Here is a 21,655-nt window from a genome sequence, read left to right as displayed (position 1 = left end):
CTGCCAACTGGAAAGGTCATACCACAACCCATAGACATGCTCCTTATGCACCAGCGGCATCCCGATCCGTGTGATGGTGGCATGGATTCTGAGAACTGTGAATAGTGCGCCAATAACGTACTTCCCTCCACCTAGTTAATGGAGCTGAGAATTGTCAATAGTGTGTCAGCAGTACACTTCCCTTTCACCTAGCCAGTGGAGCTGCTCACAGGTACCGCAGTACTGAGCTTGATAGAGGGAGGGAGTGAGAATGTAAGACAGCACCCAGCAAAAGACAAATCAACCATCAGCTCACTTGAAAATCATTGTAAGTCAGCTTGCCAAATATCACACCACTGGCATGAGGATAACTGGCTGGCTGGCACACACACACACACACACACACACACACACACACACACACACACACACACGGGGAAAACATCAAACACATCCTTTTCATAGGAACCATTCCAGCACTTTTCTTAGGTGGGTTGGGGGAAATCACAATAAACCTATACATGGATAGACAGACTAAGATTTCAGGTGCTGTTCTTTTGAATGGGAGTCCAGCACCTAACCATTTTGCTGGCTTGTTCAGTGTCAATTCAGTGGGTCCAACCTGATGACTTTGCAATATAGCAACCAAAGTCAATTTCATATATAGAGGCAGTGTCCAACATTTTCGGGAATGTAAAAGATGTTCTTGTAGATGACCTTGACAAGGTTTGTCAGTCAGGCAACACAGAACTTGGAACATAATGGACAGCATCTTGAAAAGATTTGAAAACAGGAATAATTAAGTGTAGTAAAATTAAAATAGATGATTCTGAAGGATATTAGAAAATGAGACAGTAAAAATACTGAGTGGTTATAATTAAAGTGCAGCTACTCACAGAGGTCCAGTGTGGGCTGTAATTATTGTATGGCAGCAAAACTTGGTGATGTTCTGATGTGTTAATGAGGTAGCAATTTATACTGGAAAAAAGTAGTTCCAATTTTGGCCACCATGTGCAAATCAGGCACTGTGAGGGCAAGAAAGATGTACAGAAATGTTTCCGTGTGTAATGGATTAGGAATGGGATAAAAGGCTGAACAACTAAGAAAGGCATAATGCTGATTGTATTATTAACTACCAGTTAGACAATTTGTTCAATATGAGCACCATAAATGTCAATGAGATGCTGTATTGGGCCATATTTGCACTTGTTGGCCAAATTTGGAGCTTTTTTTTTTGTTCCAGCATAAACTGGTTTCACATAAACACATTAGCATGTCTACCAAGTTCCATTGACATATGATAATCACCACCAAGTTCCACTGACATATGATAATTACGGCTCTCACTGGACCACCATGAGTAGCTGCACTTTTATAATAACCATCTGGTAGTAGATGAGTTTTGCTATTTAAGCAGTAAAATAACTGATGATAGAAGTAAAGAGAATGTAACATATGGACTGGCAATAGTAAAAAGAAGCTTTTCTGGAAAAGAGAAATATCTTATCTACCATAATTTTAAGTATGAGGAAGTGTCTTCAAAAGTATTCCTTGAGGTGTAGCTTTATATGGAAAAGATAGGTTTACTCTCATCAGAACTGACAATAAACCAACACCCAAAACAATAGTTCAGGTATGCATGTCAAAAGCAAAGACAAGATAGAGAATATATACAGTGATACTGAATGTGTAATTCACTATGTAAATATAAAATAAAATAGGAGATTGGAATGCCATAGTAGGAGAAGGAATATGAAACAGAGTTACAGAGGGATACAGTTTTTGTACTAGAAATGAGAGAGGAGAAATATTGAGTTCTGCAATAAATTTCAGCTAGTAATAGTGAATACATCATTCAAAAATCACTACAGCAGGAGAACAGAGAAGGGGACTTGAAACCACGCAGTATTGATCATGCACATTAACTCTATGTTTGACTTACCACTCTCTGGTTAACAAGATGTGCGATGAATGTTACAGCTGAAATGCATGTGCTTTTATCGTTTCTTCTGAAGCCACGTCTGAACTGAATAACAATCCGCCGCAGCAACAACTCTCCAATATTGGGAAACTAGAAAAGAATGACAATGGGTAATTTCAATATACATAAGGACTTATCAACATAGGAAGCATTGAACACATATCACTAAAGGGCATATTATAGAAGGGGGAAATGAAATATTACCAAAAACTAAAATATTACAATAAATTCTAGAAAACACATGGTCTAAGAAAGACTCTGCTTCAATGACAATAGTGTATTAGCTTGATCAGTTGGTAAAGCAATTTTTGTTTGTCATTTTGTGGAGTATGTATCCTATCCAGAATTTACTGCACTCTGTATTAAGATGCCACGTGAACTGTGTACTGGATATCATAATTGCATTTGAAATTTACCACAAATTGCACTGGGTAATTTTTATTCTTATTCTTAGTTTGTTGGTAATGTTAGGTAATTTTCAAGTTTCGGTTTTTCTGATCATCCTGTCAAATATTTGCTCCCTCTCTGGTAGTGCACTGTGTAACCAGACTGACAAAATGAGAATACACTTGGCAGGTTATCTCAGTTTCTCAAAACATGTGTTTCCTAGAAGCATACACAAGATCTCCGCATAATGGAGCAGCATCAGAGATATCCATTTGCTTGGAGCAGTATCTCCCTCTGATAAATAACTACTTCAGAAACTGGATCCCAAAAGCACCCTGACATCATATTTCATCTGTTCTCTTTCAATACAAAGCTGCAACCCATGAATCTCCAGTTTGAACATATTCCAACATTATTCTTAGGCTATCAAAAGCTCGCTAAATAACAAATGCAACATGCCCCCAATGACTCATACTATCAGAGATGGTATCATTTCTTTCTCTGTTACTGACACACACACACACACACACACACACACACACACACACACACAGTGCAGTCACATTAATGTGACAACACGTCAAAAGCCTGAATAACCACCTTTTGCAGCACAGACATGCAGAAAGAGAGTCTGTGACGTTCTGAGAAGTCCTGACAGGGATGTGGAGCCATGCTGACTCCAGTGCCACACCAGCTGCACTAGGTTTCTCAGTTGAAGATCCATGGCACAAACAGATTCTTGATTGGGTTTTATATCTCGGAAGTTTGGTAGCCAGGGGAGTAAACTCATCCTGGTGCTCTTTAAAGCCAAATGTGCAATGCATGCAGTGCAATGTGTTGCACTGTCCTGCTGGTCGATGCCACTGTGCCAAAAAAACTGCATGTAGGGAAGGACATAGTCCCCATGGGTAGATGCATACTTCTATTGATTCACTGTACCATCCAGAACGATGAGATCACCCAGAAAATGCCATGAAAATATTCCCTAGACCCTAACACTCCCTACTCTGGCTTGGATCCTTCTGACGATTGTTGCAGGGCCATACACATCAACAACCATCTGTCTGGTAGAGCATAAAACCTGATTCATCCAAAAAGGCCACCTGTCACCATTCAGCGGACATCCAATTGTGGTACTGGCATGCAAATTGACTGCAGAGATAAGAGGAAGAGGTAATTTTCAAACTCCTTAACTACAACTTGTCAAAAGCAGCAAGATAAATCGATTTAAAATGACTTCTTTCATTGAGTAGCATGGAAACTTGCTAAGAACCTTGGCTCAGCAGTCAGTTGGTCTCACTTCACTCGGACACTGGGTGCACAGCCCCATGTAAGTGTTTCAACAGCAACATTTCCAGATAGTTACCCACGCACACTGAGTGACAGTTTCATTACTACTGACCACTGGTTAAAGATGGTCCTCTTTAGATGGCCTGCCCATTTAATGGGGTGACTATTCCAACCAAATTTCTGGGATAATGTGTGAAGAAGGCAGTACATACTACTACACCTAACTACAAAGAGACAGACAAACAGAGCAAGGAATCTTTCTGAATGTGGATTATTCAATCTACAGATCTCCCCTCCCCCTCCCCATGAACCACTGATTGCTATGGTGGGGTGGCTCACATGTCTAAATAATACAAATAGCTGAAAGGCAGATGCGATTGCCATTGGAAACAGGAATTCGACAATAGGAAAAGCAAGAGAAGGAAAATTCCACTCGTAGGAGAAAACAGATTCAGGGAAATGAATGAAAGGGGAAGCTGCCTGGTAGAATTGTGCCCAGCTTGCAATTTATCATTACTATCCTTGGTTTAACAGTAATGAAGTATGGGTTTATAAGTGGAAGATACCTTAAATCAATGTTTCAGATACATAACCTAATCATATGACAGAGACTTCAAAACCAAATTTTCAACTGCAAAACAAGAGACAGATGTGGACAATAGTTCTGTTGTCATGAACTGCAGGTTAACACAGAGAGTATCAAAGACAGCATTAGGTAATAAGTGACAAAACAGGGAAAAGGAATACTACACAAGAGTAATGGGTAGCTATGAGAGAGAAACAGTGAAGCCAGCAGAGGATCCAACAGGCAAAAAGACAAAGATATTTAAGACAATTGCCAAAGAAATAAACTAATAAAACATTGAAAGTAAAACAGGCAAGAGGTAATACAAGAGACTGAATGATATGCAAAATGGTTAAGCAAATATGGGCAACCTATAACTACAGAACGGTCTGACAACATTGAAAATTTGTGTTGGACTAGGACTTGAACCTGGATTTCCTGCTGGCTGCGAGTGACCACCTTAAAACCGGTTTGGGTATCCATGCATGTTTCACAACCAGACCCAAACTTCCAAATGTGGCTGTCCACACATAATTAACTTGCATTCGTACACTTTCTGTAATTCTGGTACAGGGGAGACATTTAATCAAAAGTTGCTAGCCTCATAGTGGCAGAAAAATATGATATTGCAGTGCCTATGTTTGTAAGAAGTATGATGCAATGTTCCTTTGGACATGCAATTCACAGTTGTTGCCTGTAATCACAACTACAAACATGTCCTATATATCATAATGACTGTAGTGACCGCAATGCTTGTTCCTTGAGACATCATTGCATGTCCGAAGGAACATTGCGTCGTACTTCTACAGCTACATCTATACTCTGCTAACCACAGTGAAGTGCATGGAGGAGGGTGCATTCCATTCTACCAATTAATCAGGTTTCAATCATTCCATTTGTGTGAGGAGTGCAGGAGGAATGATTGTCTGAATGCCTGTGGTTATACTGTTATTATTCTAATCTTGTTGTTGTGGTACTTACGTGTGTGGCTTTGTGTGACCTATGTGTCATAGGCGGTTGATGCATATACCTAGAGACATCACTGCAAGTCGGTTCTTGAAACTTTGTTAGTAGACTTTCTCGGGATCTTTACATCACATCTTCAAAAGCCCACCAGTTCAGCTTCTTCAACATTCCTGTGATACTCTCCCAAGGGTCAAGCAAATCTGAGACCATTCATGCAGCCCTCATTAGTCCTATTTGGTAGAGGTACCACAGACTAGAGCAACATTCTAGAATGGGTCATAAGAATGATTTGCACTTCCCCAGTATTTTAACAATAAACCGAAGTCTACAACCTACTTGAGCCATGGTACCATCTGATTTACACACAACTAAGCCTATGTCATAATTCTATTTAACATCTCTATGAAGTGTTAGAACCACGTATTTGTAAGGGTTGGGCGATTCCAACTGTGACTCACTGGTATTATGGTCATAGGATTTTTTAGTGCACAATTTTACATTTCTGAACACTTAAAGCAAATTGCGAATCTTCTAATCTTCTAATATCGACCACTTGGTCATTAATATACAATGTGAACAGCAAGGTCCAAACACACTTCCTGGGGCACACCGAAAGTTACTTCTATATCTGACAATCAATCTCCATCCAAGATAACTTGCTGTATCCTCCCTACCAAAAAGTCCTCCATCCAATCGCAAATTTCATGTTACCCCATATGATTGTACTTTTGACAATAAGCAGAGTTATGGAACCGAGTCAAATGCTTTTCAGAAATACTCCTACCTGACTGCCTTAATCCAAGATGTCAGTGTGTCATGTCAGAAAATTTCAAATTGTTTCACATGTTTGATGTTTTCAGAATCCATGTTACTTGGCATAAAGTAGGTCATTCTGTTCGAGGTACTTCATTATGTTCAGTCCAAATTATGTTCTAAGATTCTACAACAAAGCAATGTCACTTATCGTGGACAGTAGTTTTGTGGGTCACTTCTACTGTCCTTTTGCTTTACTACCCTCAATTTCAGTTTCTGTCTGATTCACAAAGGACAGGACACCAACATCAGTGCCACTAATAGCCTTTACATAACACACAGAATTTCTTTGAGTTTTGTGAAAGACCATTTCTCAATATTCTGCAATGACAGTCATTGAGGGCTTCAGGCATTTCTCTCGTAACAGCCAAATGCATTTTATGCAGCATCTCTCTATCTATAGTCATATGCATTGTTTTACACTTATTATGCAGTAGTATCTTTTCTTTAGAACTTTCTTCCAGTGATTCTATATCATGGAGAATCCCTCCCATTATCAACTGTTCTACTGGGTATGCATCTAACCAGTGCATGATCAACTATTCTTTTACTTGAGCCATAGTTCCTCTAAATGCTCCTGCTCTGTGCTGAATTTTTCAAGTTCCTCACTGAGATGTGACACCACTGAGCTTTCATCTAGTTTACTAAACATATATATCTTTCTGGTTGTTTTAGTTGTTCTTTGTACTTTCATAATCATTGTTAGCTAACAGAATCACAGTCACTGGTACCAGCCTCGATGTGGAGGTCCTCAGAAAGATAAGTCTATTTCTTGTCATTAGACCCAACATACCTCCAGTATCAGTGGGGTTATGAACTATCTGTACTTGGTAGTTTTCAGAGAAGGCATTTAGGATGTCTTATCATGCCCACAGCTAACAAAACTTTGATTTTACAAACTGATTGTAGGATGATTATAGCCTCCACTGATGATTACAGAATGATTGCGGAAGTTACGTACAAGCATACTGAGGTTTTATCCAAAATTTTCAGTTACATTAGGAGGTGAGTATGGTGACTGATAAAAGGGTCCAATTACCACTTTATGCCCTCACCTGATTCTGAGTCTTGCCCAATCAATCTCACAAGTAACTGCAATTCCTATCTCGGTGGATTTGAGTTTATTGTCTATTGCAACAAATATACCACACCCCTTTCCCATACGCCTATCTTTTTGATATGCATTTAAATTTCTCCCAAAATCTCACTGCTATCAATTTCAGGTTACTACCAGCTTTCTGTATCTAGTATTATATGAGCTTCACTGCTTTTTGGGAACACTTCAAAAAGATGAACTTTGTTGAGAATGCTTCGGCAGTTAACCGCTAGGATTTTAATACTTTCACCTGTGGGAGGCATTCCTTTTGATCTTACATTGATGCTTATGGGTTACTTACAGCTGCTATTAAATGGGTTAACTGGAGAGTTGCCTAAAGTAAAAAACATTGCGTATACCTCATACAGAGTCAGCTTCTTGGGTAGCAGCCTCTGATGCATAATGCATGCCTTACCAATTTAGGGGAACCCTACGACTCTCAACCCTAAGGCGGAAGTCGAGGAAGTCACAGCCTGCCTTGTAGAAGTCTCTGGTTCAGTACCTCCACTTGACTCAGAACCAATGGGTCAGATCAGTTCTAGCGACAATGCTGCAAATTGTGAGTTGGTCTTCTCACCATACTCTGCCAGTATGCCGAAATGATCCAATTACAACCTCGAAGTCCAGACCACAGGCATAATTTGTTCTGAGCACTACAATATGCAGTTGGTTGCACATCCTTCCTTCAAAACAGCCTCTTCAACAAGTTGCATGACGCCCCCAGGCATACACACTGAGTGCATCTGGTGTCCTTTCCTGTCCCTTGCTGCCATTTCCCTAAGTGGTACCTTCTCACAAACACAGGCACTGCAGTATCGGTTAACATGAATGGCTAGTGGAGAAAGATCAAAAGCACGCATGACTGTGGGAATGATGTACACTGACTACAGGAAAATTAATGAAATATTTCGTGGAAGAAGAAGCAGATGTATGAATATCAAAAGCTGAGATTGCAAGCCAGTCCTAAGCAAAGAAAGATGGAGAGAATACATAGGAGGGCTATACAAAGGAAACAAACTTGAAAGCAATATTCTGAAAGAGAAGAAGTAGATGAAAATTACATGGAAGATATGACACTGAGAGAAAAATTTAACAGAACACTGAAAGACCTAAGTCAAAATGTGGCACATGGAGGAATAGACAACATTCCCTCAGAATTCTTAAAATACTTGGAACAATATGGTGATGAAACCATTCCGCTTGGTATGTCAGATATATGATACAAGCAAGATATCCAAAGACTTCAAGAAGAATGTTATAATTCCATTTCCAAATAAAGCAGATTCTAATACGTGTGAATATTGCCAACCCATCAGCATAGTCAGTCACAGCTGCCAAATACTAATACAAATTATTTATAGAACAATGAAGAGACTAGTAGCTGATCTCAGGGCAGATCAGTTTGGACTACAAAGGAATGTAAGAATACATGAGGTAATACAGACTTATTTTAGAATATAAACTAAAAAAATCCAAACCTATTTTAATGCCTTAGCATATTTTGAGATGTTTTTGATAATACTGATTGGAATGCATTTTACGAAATTCTGAAGGCAGTTGAGATACAGAATAGAAAAAGAAAGGTTATCTACAACTTGCAGAGAAATGAGATTGCTGTTACAGAGTTGAAGGACACAAAAGGGAACCAATAGTTAGGAAGGAAATGATAGAATTCCCCATGTTATTCAATTTGTACACTTAGTATGAGTAAGGAAAAACCAAGAAGAAATGTGGAAAGAAGACTGAAGTTCAAGGACAAGAAAAACTTTGAGGTTTGCCAGTAACACTGTCGCTCTGCAGCAACAGTGATAATTAAACAGAATGGTAGTGTCCTGAAAAGAGGTTACAAGATGAGTAACAAAAGTAAAACAAGTACAAAGGCATGCAATCAAATTAAACTATACAAAAGTGAGGGAATTAGATTAGGAAATGAGACACTGAAAGCAGTAGATGAATTCTGCTATTTGGGCAGCAAAATGACTGACATGGCAAAAGCAGAGAGGATATAAAATATAAATTGGCAGCAGCAATAAAAGCATTTCTGAAAAAGATAAATTTATAACTTCTAATATAAATTAGAAATTTACGAAATCTTTTCTACAATTTTTGACTGCAGTGCAGCCATTAAAGGAAGTGAAGTAAGAAGAGAACAGAAGCTTTTAAAGCACAAGCATACTGAAATTTAGACAGGTAGATCTGTTCAAAAGGAAAGAGGATGGAAGATTTTGAAATGTGGTGTTACAGAAGAATAATGAAAATTAGATGGACAGAGCTCAAAATTAATGACATGGTTCCAAATGAAATGGGAAAGAAAAGAAATTTATCGCACAACTTGACTAAAAGAAAAGATTGGTTGATAGCACACATCATGAGGCATCAAGAAACTGTCACTTTGGTCATGGAGAAAATTAATTGTACAAAGGGACCATGGCTTGACTACAAATTAGGTTCAAATGAATGTAGGTAGCAGTAGTTGCGCAGAGATAGATTTGTGTGGAGAGCTGAATAAAATAAATCTTTGCATTGAAGATAACATCAAAAACTACTACCCGAGGTGAACTAATTTCCATGATGAAAATTAAATTTGCGTCGATTTCTTTGATGAATTTTATTTGCACATTTTGTTCCATATTTTTCTTTTACTCATATTTGTTTTCTTTTATGGCTAAACACAACTGATTACTGTTTTTTCCCACTTTACAGCAGTTTAGTTTTACACTGAGTTGGGCTTGGAAATACATATGGAGACAACAACCAATGATGGTATGAAGAACAGAAATTTGAATACAAATCTACTCTGAAGTCCCATGATTTCTGAAAGAGAATTCATTTCATGTTTCTTTATTTGTAGTGTTTAGATTATTTCTTGCCTACTGGAATATTTTGCACAGTCTTCTCTGATGTAAAAATCTTTGCTCAAGTTAAAATGAAGTTTAATTTGTTTTTGTGACTGTTGTAGTACAGAAACTGTGAGTGCATAAGTTTTATCTGTAGTAATACTACACAAACCCCGCAGCTGAGAAAAGTATGCACGACAGGAATGCAGCTACACCAGAAAGTGCATAGTGACATGCTCTGTTGTTGTTCTAAAAACATTTTCATGAATACATTTAAGTCAAAATTATAGCTGTGACAGACCTGCCGATACTCGAACAATATAGATGTGTCAACCAAAACTTGCAGTACCACCCACTGGCATTGACCTGTGATGTAACTGTGCCATATTGTATGACAGTGTGGTGTATTAGAAATTGACCATGTTTGCAGAAGGGGTGATGTGAGTATGTGGTGGCACTCCAAGGTGGGACATTTAAGTGTTTGTGAGTGATTCAATGGAAAGCTTGAATGCTGTTCATAGAATACTAATGGAAATGTTTGCGGCAGTTCATCAGTGACTTATTTTTGTGTTGGCTGTTATGGGCAATAGATTCATTTTTCTGTTTTGAATTATTAGCACAGTGTGTTGTTTATGGTTGGAAATATAATTTTATGTTTTGTTTCTTCTTAGTTTTTTGATGTAGTGAATTTCATGAGGTGGTCACCATATGCCACATTGGATGATGATATGGACACTACGATTAAATCCTTACAATTGTCACATTTAATTGCCGATATGTGAAGCGTCATGTTCATGTAGAAGGTAAGAGACTGACCATAGTTGCTGCATCTCAGACCAGGGACCATATGTGGTGCTGTCAATGGGACAACAGTTGGTGTTCTATCTGGAAGGGTTCTTTGTTTCAGAATGCTAAGGTGGCCATTTGAGAAATTGTGCTAATGACATATAGTTTTAGCCATCATTCATCAACTGAGGTTTTTGCTCATGATATGGGCATCAGCAACTGACATTGTTAGATTAGTTTTCTTTTCCTAGGAAGGTGTGTGTGGAATTTAATACGCAGAAGGGTATAAGGGCACACTTGGCGATTTCAGGTGATCTAGCTGACATTTTGAGTCTGCGATGGCATAGATAAAATAGGGAAGAGTGCGTGTTGTGGGAACATGGGTGTAGGGAGCTGTTGTTTCAGGTGCTGGGTTTTCTGAATGGTTGTTAGGATGGTGGGTAGATGGATAAAACAGGTTTGACTGAGGAATAAATCGAGGAGTGGACTACTGTTGCATCTCATTCATTGTCTTTTTATAGAGACTGGGGTATCAGAATTGTAAGTGGAATTTAAGAATTACTGGACTGGTGCTTGTACTAATACAGTAGTATGATTCAGGAGAGAGGGGGGCGGGTGTTAAATCTGTGCCAGGAAGGGGGGAAGAGACGTTCTCCAACCTTGCAGTCTCATCCAGATGAGTACTGTTGGAGGAAGAACGCACCTGGTTTTTTCCTGTCGTTTAAGAGCGTGTTGAAGGTTATAGGGAAAATGTGTAGGCCAAAGGACGTAAGTTGAATAGGTGGGGCAAAGTGTTTCACTGAGTTCGGGTTGATTTGTAAAGATTGATTTTTGGTTTGGTTTGTTATTTAGTGGTGTTTGATTGGGGTGTGGGGAAGGCTTGGAGGTAGTGGGGGCTGAGGATTGTTATAGGTTATTTTGTTTGGAATGTTTTGTTTGGAATGTTTCCCCCTCCAAAGGTGTGAACAATATTATTTTTTTGCTAATTATACTTTTATTTGTTTCGTGTGTTTACAACAGATATTAGAAGGTTGGATGATGGTAGTTTGGAGGGGGAAGTTTGGGAGGAATGCGCGGCATTTATGGTTTTTGTTTCTTTGTGTGGGGGTGGGGGTAGGAGGCACACATAATTGTTTGTTTCTTGTACATCAAAATTTGTATTAATCCAATTTTCTACAAATTTTTGGGTTGCGTTGTTAGCCGTAGGTAATTATGTTGGTTTGTCATTGGTAGGTAGTGAGGAATTTGTTTCATCTACATTGGTAAGGTTAGTTTTTCGATATTAGCTCTATGAGTGAGTTTTGGTTTTGTGGTACCACAGTCTTCATTTTAGCTACACTGGATTCGTCAAGCTGTGTGTGGGTTTTGTGGTATCATGGACTAGGTTCGAGTTATACAGGTCAAATGATATTTCCAGCACTGATTTTGTAGCTATTTGCGTTCATAGTACTGCAGAGTTCAGCCGAGCTTAACAGATCAAGTGAAATTTCTGATACCATTTTTTCTGATAGAAGTTTAGTTGACATGTGGAATAATCGGGTCTACTGCCGGATGTACTGAAGAGTTTTTAGCAAACACAACACAGCATGGTGTTATCAATGGAGAGACGTCTACAGACGTTAAAGTAACCTCTGGCGTGCCACAGGGGAGTATTATGGGACCATTGCTTTTCACAATATATATAAATGACGTAGTAGATAGTGTCGGAAGTTCCACGCGGCTTTTCGCGGATGATGCTGTAGTATACAGAGAAGTTGCAGCATTAGAAAATTGTAGCGAAATGCAGGAAGATCTGCAGCGGATAGGCACTTGGTGCAGGGAGTGGCAACTGACCCTTAACATAGACAAATGTAATGTATTGCGAATACATAGAAAGAAGGATCCTTTATTGTATGATTATACGATAGCGGAACAAATTCTGGTAGCAGTTACTTCTGTAAAATATCTGGGAGTATGCGTACGGAACGATTTGAAGTGGAATGATCATATAAAATTAATTGTTGGTAAGGCAGGTACCAGGTTGAGATTCATTGGGAGAGTCCTTAGAAAAAAAATGTGGTCCATCAACAAAGGAGGTGGCTTACAAAACACTCGTTCGACCTATACTTGAGTACTGCTCATCAGTGTGGGATCCGTACCAGATCGGGTTGATGGAGGAGATAGAGAAGATCCAGGGTTATTTGGTAACTGTGATAGCGTTACGGAGATGTTTAACAAACTCAAGTGGCAGACTCTGCAAGAGAGGCGCTCTGCATCGCGGTGTAGCTTGCTCGCCAGATTTCGAGAGGGTGCGTTTCTGGATGAGGTATCGAATATATTGCTTCCCCCTACTTATACCTCCCGAGGAGATCACGAATGTAAAATTAGAGAGATTAGAGCGCGCACGGAGGCTTTCAGACAGTCATTCTTCCCACGAACCATACACGACTGGAACAGGAAAGGGAGGTAATGACAGTGGCACGTAAAGTGCACCTCCGCCACGCACTGTTGGGTGGCTTGCGGAGTATAAATGTAGATGTTTTTGTCGCTATGGCACAATATTTCGGCAAAGGCAACTTGTTGCCTTCTTCAGGTGCTACCTGAGACTGCCGTATTGGAGGATCTTGTCCAGTATTTATGCCCAGATGGTGTGGACAGCAGAGAGAGCACCCAGCACCCTCTGAGCATAAATACTGGACAAGATTCTCCAATACAGCAGTCTCAGGTAGCACCTGAAGAAGGCAACGAGTTACATGGCCGAAATATTGTGCCAGAGTCACACAAACATCCGGCAGTAGACCCGATCATTCCAAATGTCAAGATCGCGCTGGGAAAGCCTGAAGAGTTACATCAGAAGACTCTACAGGGAGGAGATGTACCTTAATATCAAGAAGCTGGATAAGCTTTGACAGAGGAAGGGGAGGATGCTAAGTTCTCTCAGTTTCCTTCTGAGATGCCAAAAGGGGCTGTAGTTCCTGTCTTCGCCTGGTTCAAGCATTTTGTCAACACCAGAAAGGCGAACAGAATCAAACACAGTGCCAGCCTCGCGCTGGTAAGAGAAAGAGTGTGTGACATGTGCCACCGCCTAGATGTCACGTCCAGGGAGTTGCTGTATCTCCACCTTTCCATAGCAGCTATCCTGACCCGAGAAGACTGGGACCAGGTTGATGGTGCCTCCTGGTCCTTGGCTGAATGCACCATGAGGAAATCAACAGCCTGTCAACAGGCCAAGTTTGAGCACCTTAACAAGAAGGTACAACAGGATGGGGACACATGGACAGTGGTCAACCTGAGCGACAAGCAGCTCAATGAGGACACCTCAAAAGCACTCTCTCAGCAAGGGCCTCAACTTTGTAGTGACTCCCAGAAGCATACCTGTTGCAGCCTTCATTAGTTCGGTTGAGCAGGTCATCAACACACTACCTTCCAACGTGTCTGAAGAGATCCGCAGGGTGACCTGCAGGGTACTCACCAGGATGAAGCCCCCCAAATCCAACATTTTGAGTGAGGAGAGGGTGGCACTCAGACAGCTGCGGGATGATGACAGCGTTGTAGTTCTGCCAACTGATAAGGGTAACTCCATGGTCATCTTAAACAAGTTGCAGTATGATAGGAAGGTGCAACAACTTCTGGAAGACACTGCTTGCAAACCACTAGATAGCGACCCCACTGACAAGGTGGACAAGAAGACCCGAAATTGCTGAAGGAGACAGGTCTACCTGAACAGGTCATCAAGAAGCTTCATCCCAAAGCACCTGTACCACCCAGACTCTATGTACTCCCCAAGGTGCACAAGGAGGGGGTCCCTCTTCGCCCTATTGTCAGTAAATTTGGCGCAGTGACATACCACACTGCACAATACCTGAAGAAGATATTGGCACCAAATGTGCACACCACATTCGGAACTCGGAGGACTTCCTACAACAGCTAAGGCAGCTACACACCCTGGTCAGTTTCGATGTGGTGTCGCTCTTCACACGAGTGCTACTCACCGATTCACTCAATATCATTGGAGAGAAGATCGATGGTGCCCTGCTCGACCTGTCCAAGCATGTACTGACCTCAACATATTTCTTTACGGGGGTCAATTTTATGAACAAACAGAAGGAGTGGTAATGGGCAGCCCTTTATCACCAGTGGTAACCAACCTTCTCATGGAAAGGTACGAAGAGGAGGCGCTTGCATCAGCCACTTACCAACCCAATGACACTTTTGTCATTTGGTGCCATGGCGGGGAGAAGCTAGATGACTTTTTGGAACATCTAAATTCACGCCACCTAAGTATAAAATTTACTGTGGAGCTAGAGAAGGATGGACAGCTCCCATTCTTGAAATGTCCTCATCAGGAGGAAGGCAGATGGTACTCTGGGGCACAGTGTGTATTGTAAGCCCACCCACACTGACTTATACCTACAAGCCAGTAGCTGACACCACCCGGCACAGAAGAATGGAGTCTTCAAAACATTAGTTCACAGGGCTCGGGCTCTGTCGGATGCGGAAAGTCTGGCACAGAGATAGAACATCTACAGCTGGTGTTCAGCAGAAATGGATACTCCTCCACGGACATTCAAAGGGCACTTCGTGCTACCAGCCAACCACAGGGTACAGAAGAGTAGCCAGAGGAGGTGAAGAAGATGGCATACCTGCCATATGCTGGACCTATTTCTGCACAGAATTCTTTCAAAATATGATATAAAGAGTATCTTCTGTCCACCCTCCAAAATTGGGACAATGCTAGGAAGTGGTGCTACGTAAACCAGGCATTTACAACATCCCGCGACAGTGTGGAAAATCATACATTGGCCAGACAACCAGGACAGTGGACATCAGGTGCAAAGAACACCAGAGGCACGCCAGACTCGGACAGGCAACTAAATCTGCTATAGCGGAGCACTGTCTGGAGCTCGGTCACTCAATGGACTACAACAACACTAAAATTGTGACACAAACTGCAAGATTTTGAGACAGTGTCATAAAGGAGGCCGTCGAGATCAAGGTCACAGACAACCTAATAAACTGAGACCACAGTTATCAGCTCAGTTTGGTGTGGAGTCCGGCTCTGGAGCTTATCATGGCCCAATGAAAGGAACCAAGAAACTCCTCAAGAAGTAGTAACAACGCAGGAGCAGTGCCAGGCACGCGCAGACCGCACGCAACTCCCGACGCAGGACAGGCCTCTGACAGCCGCCACAACCACAGATGATGGACAAGCCGAGTGTAGACGACCGTCAGAGCACCAGGGAAGTGCCAAAACCTCAAGATCTCGTCAGGAAAGCCTGAAGAGTTACATCAGAAGTTTAGTTGATCTCTCTCTCTCTCTCTCTCTCACACACACACACACACACACACACACACACAAACTCTGCAAGCCACACTCTGGCCTTGGCAGCCACAGACTGCGGATGTGTGTGTGAGTTGCGATTGCATGAGTGTGTGTGTATGTTGTCTGTTCTGATGAATGCCTGTTTGGCCGACAGCTTTGCCTGACAAATTTTTTTTTGCACCTATGTGCGACTGAGAATCTCCGCTATATGGAGAGTAGCAATTACCATTTTCAATATTGTCCATCCTCGATTTTCCACTGTTTCATTATCTGAAAGTAGTTACCTATCACACAACAATCCTGATGTCCTTCTATAGTACCATTATTGGACGAAAAAATATTTATTTATTATCGGAGAGACAACATGCATAATACTTACTGACAGACACATATAATCCAAATGAAACAAGAAATTTATCTATATGTTCAAAAAATGGTACACTGATGCATCTCTCCCCTATTCATAAAAAACAGGACTTCTGGTCCACTTTCATTCCTGTAATCGTAAACGTATAGCTATTTGAACAGCTGTACTTACCGTCTGCACTTGCTTTCATCAGTTACCATATCACAGCTGTTACCACATTTGGGCCCACTCATGTTACCAGGATTATTTTGACTATAAAGTTAACTTATCAGACTATACACATCTTCCATACAGACCCAATCTCTCCCCTTGCAATTTCCATATTTTTGGACCCCTAAAGAAAAACATTTGTGGCTGTCAATTTTCTTCAGACAAAGAGATGTTCCCTTGAGTACAATCGTGGTTCCCTAGGCAACCACAAATGTTCTTCCATGAAGGCATTGATCGTCTGGTCTCAAAGTGGATTACTTTTTTCCATCTGTCTTGTTTTCATTAGACTTCCCCTTATATTTATAAAAGTGTACTGGTGTCTCATGAAACAGTTTATATAGGATAGAAGTACAAGAATGAATCTTTCAATAGTTAACAGAGTATGCACAGTTCTTTTTTTTCTTTTCTTTTTTTAACTTTGAAGCAAATTAAAACAATGTTGACTAGTGCATGGAACCTAGGTTTTACAATGCACTTACAGATTGCGCTGTGCAGCCAAGACTAATGATCTATTCCCTTAATGTCAATTCTGACATACCTATCTCTCCTACTTTTTAAACTTCTCTTGTATATATTGCCAGATGGGATACTACAGAGAAATGGCTAAACACAGTCTAGGAGATGTTTTCAGAAAGAATTTTTCAGTCTTCTATGGAGCTATGCAGCTTTTTGAAGCTTCCTAGCACATTAAAACTGTGTGTCACACTGGGATCCAAACACAGAACAGGCAATGCTTTTACCAAATGAGCTATTCTACCGCAATTCAAAATCCATACTGAATCATTTGTTCCCTTGACAGATAGCAAATAGAAAATGAGGTCAGTGACATACTTCTGATACATTACCACAAGCAGAACTGAGTGTAAACTATCAAGGCCAGACTGAATCAGCAATTAGTCATCAAATGTGTATGATGTGCAACGCATTTTGTATTTAATGGTGGACAACTTGCTAACTACATTATTACGTTATTATTCGTACTTACGCAAGATCACTGACATAAAACTGGCATATCAAAACTGTGGAAATTTATGCTTTGGTGCAAATTACTATGGTCAGACTAATTCTGTTATTAATTGCATGCCATGTTGCTTAATCTGAGTGTGTAGTGTACTCCATCAACTGACTTTCGAACAAAGAAATAACTCTAAATACAACTATTTAAAAAAAAAAATTAATTGGAAGAGGGACATATTGAACTTGCTGATACCACCCATCTGGTTTCAGCCATGACGTCATCAAAATAGTGACCTAAACCACTCATCAGAATCTAACATGTGCCACACACATGCCATAACAAGACTTATAATTATCCTGCTAACATGCGAATCAGCTGTCAACCTGACAAATCCTGAACTATGCTATACATCAGTCTGCTACCACAACCAAGATTTTATATTCACATTCCTCAGTATCACCAACACCCAACAAAATATCATCTTCAGATCTGACTGCATGTTTAGTATGCAAAAGCACATCTACTATGTTTCTAGATATTATTTGTATGTTTATTTTTTATGGTCTAATGAAGATGTCAATTCATTGAGGGGAGAGGATAAATTGGAACATGTCGAACTCAAAATGTTACAATGTAAGGGTGCAACAATGGTTTGGATCACGTTGCATACTAGAGCTAAATAGGTGTGGTGGTGATGGTGAGTGTACTGTAGATCGTCATGCTGCTGTGGTCACTTTTTTTGTATGAAGATTAGGTTCACAGATTGAAATGCTGAGCTACTTCTCCCACCCTCCCTCCTTCCAAAATGAAGTTGTAATGAAAGATTCATTCTTACTACCTATCACAAACTGTATGAAATAGGTAAATAACTTGTTGCCAATAAACATCTAAACATGGGCACACATAAAAATCAAATGTTTTGCGAACATTAGCAATGTTTTATAAATGCAGGCTTACTAACACAAGAAGCACTCATGTTAAACTTAGGCCAGCTTAGTAAGCAGCCACCCAAAAAGTCAAAAATACAACTGACTATGTAAAGATTCCAGGTACACTGAATTCTACCATACTTTGATGAAAGGCTTACATGTATATTTTGTTGTGTTTGTCTGCAATTCAATGTCTCCCTATATAATGAGCACCAATCTATCCTTTTCTTCCTAGTGTCACTATCTTGTTACTCAACTATTTAACATAAACTACAAAGACATAAGTAGCTACATATTAAACTTCTTAAGAGCATACCTTGCTATTGATAACAGCAACTAAAGCAGCATAAACATGAGTAAAAGTGGGTGATGCAGCTTGGGCCTGTATAATAGACCGACACAACAATCCTCGGCCCCTAACAATATTTTCTCGAAGGAGTTCCCGAACAATTTTACCGATATTTCCTGTGTTAACTTTGTTGATGTGGCCATGAATAGACTTTTTAAGAGCTTCCCAAGCCAATCTCTGATAAGCAGCACTCGTTTTGTCTGTTATTTGGGCTTGCATCATTCTCAGCTTAGCTGGAGGGATATAGGCACCTCCAGTTTTTGATGTAATCATATCGAGGGATTTTTTCTGTGGTGCTGGAGCTGCCGGTGGTTCCATCGTCACGTTTGCACTTTCGGTGGCTGTCGATTCACTAGTGGGTTTTGATCTGTTATCCAACACAGTACTACTGTCTTTCTTGGGACTGCGATGGTCACGTCTCCTACTACTGTCTCTATAGTCAGTGTGTTTACTGCCAGAGTTTTTGTTATCTTTCCTGTCTGTATAAGACTTGTCTGAATAGGAATCCCTATTTCTATATTCAGACCTCTGAAATCTGAAATTTTCGCCGTTATCATGGAAACTACGTGGATCTGAATAATATCTCTCATAACCGTCTTTATCTGCCGAATAGTGTCTGTCGGAATTGCGTCTTTCACTTCGTTCATGACTACTACCATACCTGTCTCTCATGGTCCTCGAATCTTCGTAGCGCTTGCTTCTACCTGAACCATTCTGCTCTGTCCTGCTGTACTGGTGGTTTTTTGTTTCATCATCAGCGAACGAAGCACTGCAATCTCTACTTCTGCTATTGCGTTCTTTATCCTTATACTTTGACCCTGAACTATTGCGGCGTCTTTTGTACTGATCTTCCCTTGTATCCTCTTCATGTCTTTTCTGTTTCCTTTTTTCGCTGTCTTCTTTCCGGTAAGTTTCCGAATCCCTTCCGTCTTTGTCCGACAAACGATACGTCGCAGTTTCATTGCGGCTCATTGTGTCTGTTGCTTTCACTGACAAGCGAACTGTATAATCTGTAACACCATAACCACTGGAGGCCTACACCATACACTTGAGATTACAAACATTCAATACTACGGGGCTCTGACATAGCATACGAAATATTCGCATCAGTACGACGCCACTTATAACACTTCAAAACAACTTCTCAACAACAACACACACGGAAGCACAACAGGACACACCACTAACATCAACAACATTGCATTTGCAAGGAACTTCAGACACAGATATCTATACAACCCCCGGGAATGAAAACAAATGTCATATCCAATGCGTGCAACCCTTCGACCATAGATAATCTAGACAAGAATAAATGCATTTAACTTTATCACATCATCGTCAAAGCAGGTCTGTGATGATGATTCTGGCGCTGAAATATGGAGAGTTGAACTCGCTGCTTCTGTGCCGCAGGAATGCTTTACTGCTTTAGACGGATTGTTGAACCTTTATGGCAGTTTCCTCTCCATCGTCAGTTGAAGTGGCTTATTTGGAAAGTCAAACAATGTAGTTACGGCATTCCGCACGAGTTTATTATTGTTTGCATTCATGAGCTGATTTTGTTCAGCGTGTAGCGAACAAAACTTAAAATTATCATATAGGTAAACATGGTCTTTTTTCACTATCCAGTTTCTGCTTCAAAGGCGAAACATTAATTATCAATATAAATGTAGTTCTCAAGCGAATCCTGACGATACAGTTTAGTAATATGGTGTTGTCTACATCTCAGGTCTTAGGAAACCTAAAAAAGGACAGATGTGGTACCTACTTCTTGTTGTTTCTGTAATTTATTGCGGTACACTATGCTCCCGTCTGTTTGCACTTTCAACCATAGATATAACTGTTAATATATGTAATACGCTGGCCTACTCCCATATTGCTTGCCTATTCTCATTTCACTTGCTTTCTTTGTTATTTTTTGTTTGTTTTTATATTTGCTGCTGGAATTTACTTATTTTTATGGTTAATGATATTAAAGAGATGAATAGAACAAGCAGGTCCAACATGATGTAGGTTGTTGTTTGTTGTTGTTGTTGTCTTCAGTCCTGAGACTGGTTTGATGCAGCTCTCCATGCTACTCTATCCTGTGCAAGCTTCTTCATCTCCCAGTACCTAATGCAACCTACATCCTTCTGAATCTGCTTAGTGTATTCATCTCTTGGTCTCCCTCTACGATTTTTACCCTCCACGCTGCCCTCCAGTACTAAATTGGTGATCCCTTGATGCCTCAGAACATGTCCTACCAACCGATCCCTTCTTCTGGTCAAGTTGTGCCACAAACTTCTCTTCTCCCCAATCCGTTTCAATACTTCCTCATTAGTTATGTGATCTACCCATCTAATCTTCAGCATTCTTCTGTAGCACCACATTTCGAAAGCTTCTATTCTCTTCTGGTCAAAACTATTTATCGTCCATGATTCACTTCCATACATGGCTACACTCCATACAATTACTTTCAGAAATGACTTCCTGACACTTAAATCTATACTCGGTGTTAACAAATTTCTCTTCTTCAGAAACGCTTTCCTTTGCCAGTCTACCTTTTATATCCTCTCTACTTCGACCATCATCAGTTATTTTGCTCCCCAAATAGCAAAACTCCTTTACTACTTTAAGTGTCTCATTTCCTAATCTAATTCCCTCAGCATCACCCGACTTAATTCGACTACATTCCATTATTCTGGTTGCAGTAAGTATTCTGAGGTGAAGCGGCTTGCACAAAGTAGAGTAGTGTGGAGAGCTGCATCAAATCAGTCTTTGGACTGAAAATACCAACAGCATTGTCATGCTGGTGATTGTCATTGTTTAAATAGTCTTCTGTTCCTTGCCCATTACGTTCGTTA

The 21,655-nt window shown here is 40.4% G+C and overlaps 1 protein-coding gene across 2 annotated transcripts in view; it reads right to left on the bottom strand.

Moving 5' to 3' along the window:
• Window positions 1-20,115, bottom strand: part of LOC126359208 (pre-mRNA-splicing factor CWC22 homolog) — a 130,008-nt gene extending 109,893 nt beyond the window's left edge. Inside the window, exons 1-2 of one of the 2 annotated variants that reach the window (XM_050007610.1) lie at window positions 18,783-20,115; window positions 1,922-2,050 (exon numbers count right to left, since the gene is read on the bottom strand). In XM_050007610.1, the coding sequence (XP_049863567.1) occupies window positions 1,922-2,050; window positions 18,783-19,787 (1,134 nt within the window). In that variant the 5' untranslated portion in view covers window positions 19,788-20,115. The remainder of the gene's footprint in view (window positions 1-1,921; window positions 2,051-18,782) is intronic. The other variant, XM_050007611.1, reaches the window with a different exon arrangement.
• Between the last annotated feature and the right edge of the window lie 1,540 nt (window positions 20,116-21,655).

Source organism: Schistocerca gregaria, chromosome 1, assembly GCF_023897955.1.
Source record: "Schistocerca gregaria isolate iqSchGreg1 chromosome 1, iqSchGreg1.2, whole genome shotgun sequence".
Taxonomy (NCBI): Eukaryota; Metazoa; Arthropoda; class Insecta; order Orthoptera; family Acrididae; genus Schistocerca; species Schistocerca gregaria.
This window is presented reverse-complemented; position numbering and strand designations above follow the sequence as displayed.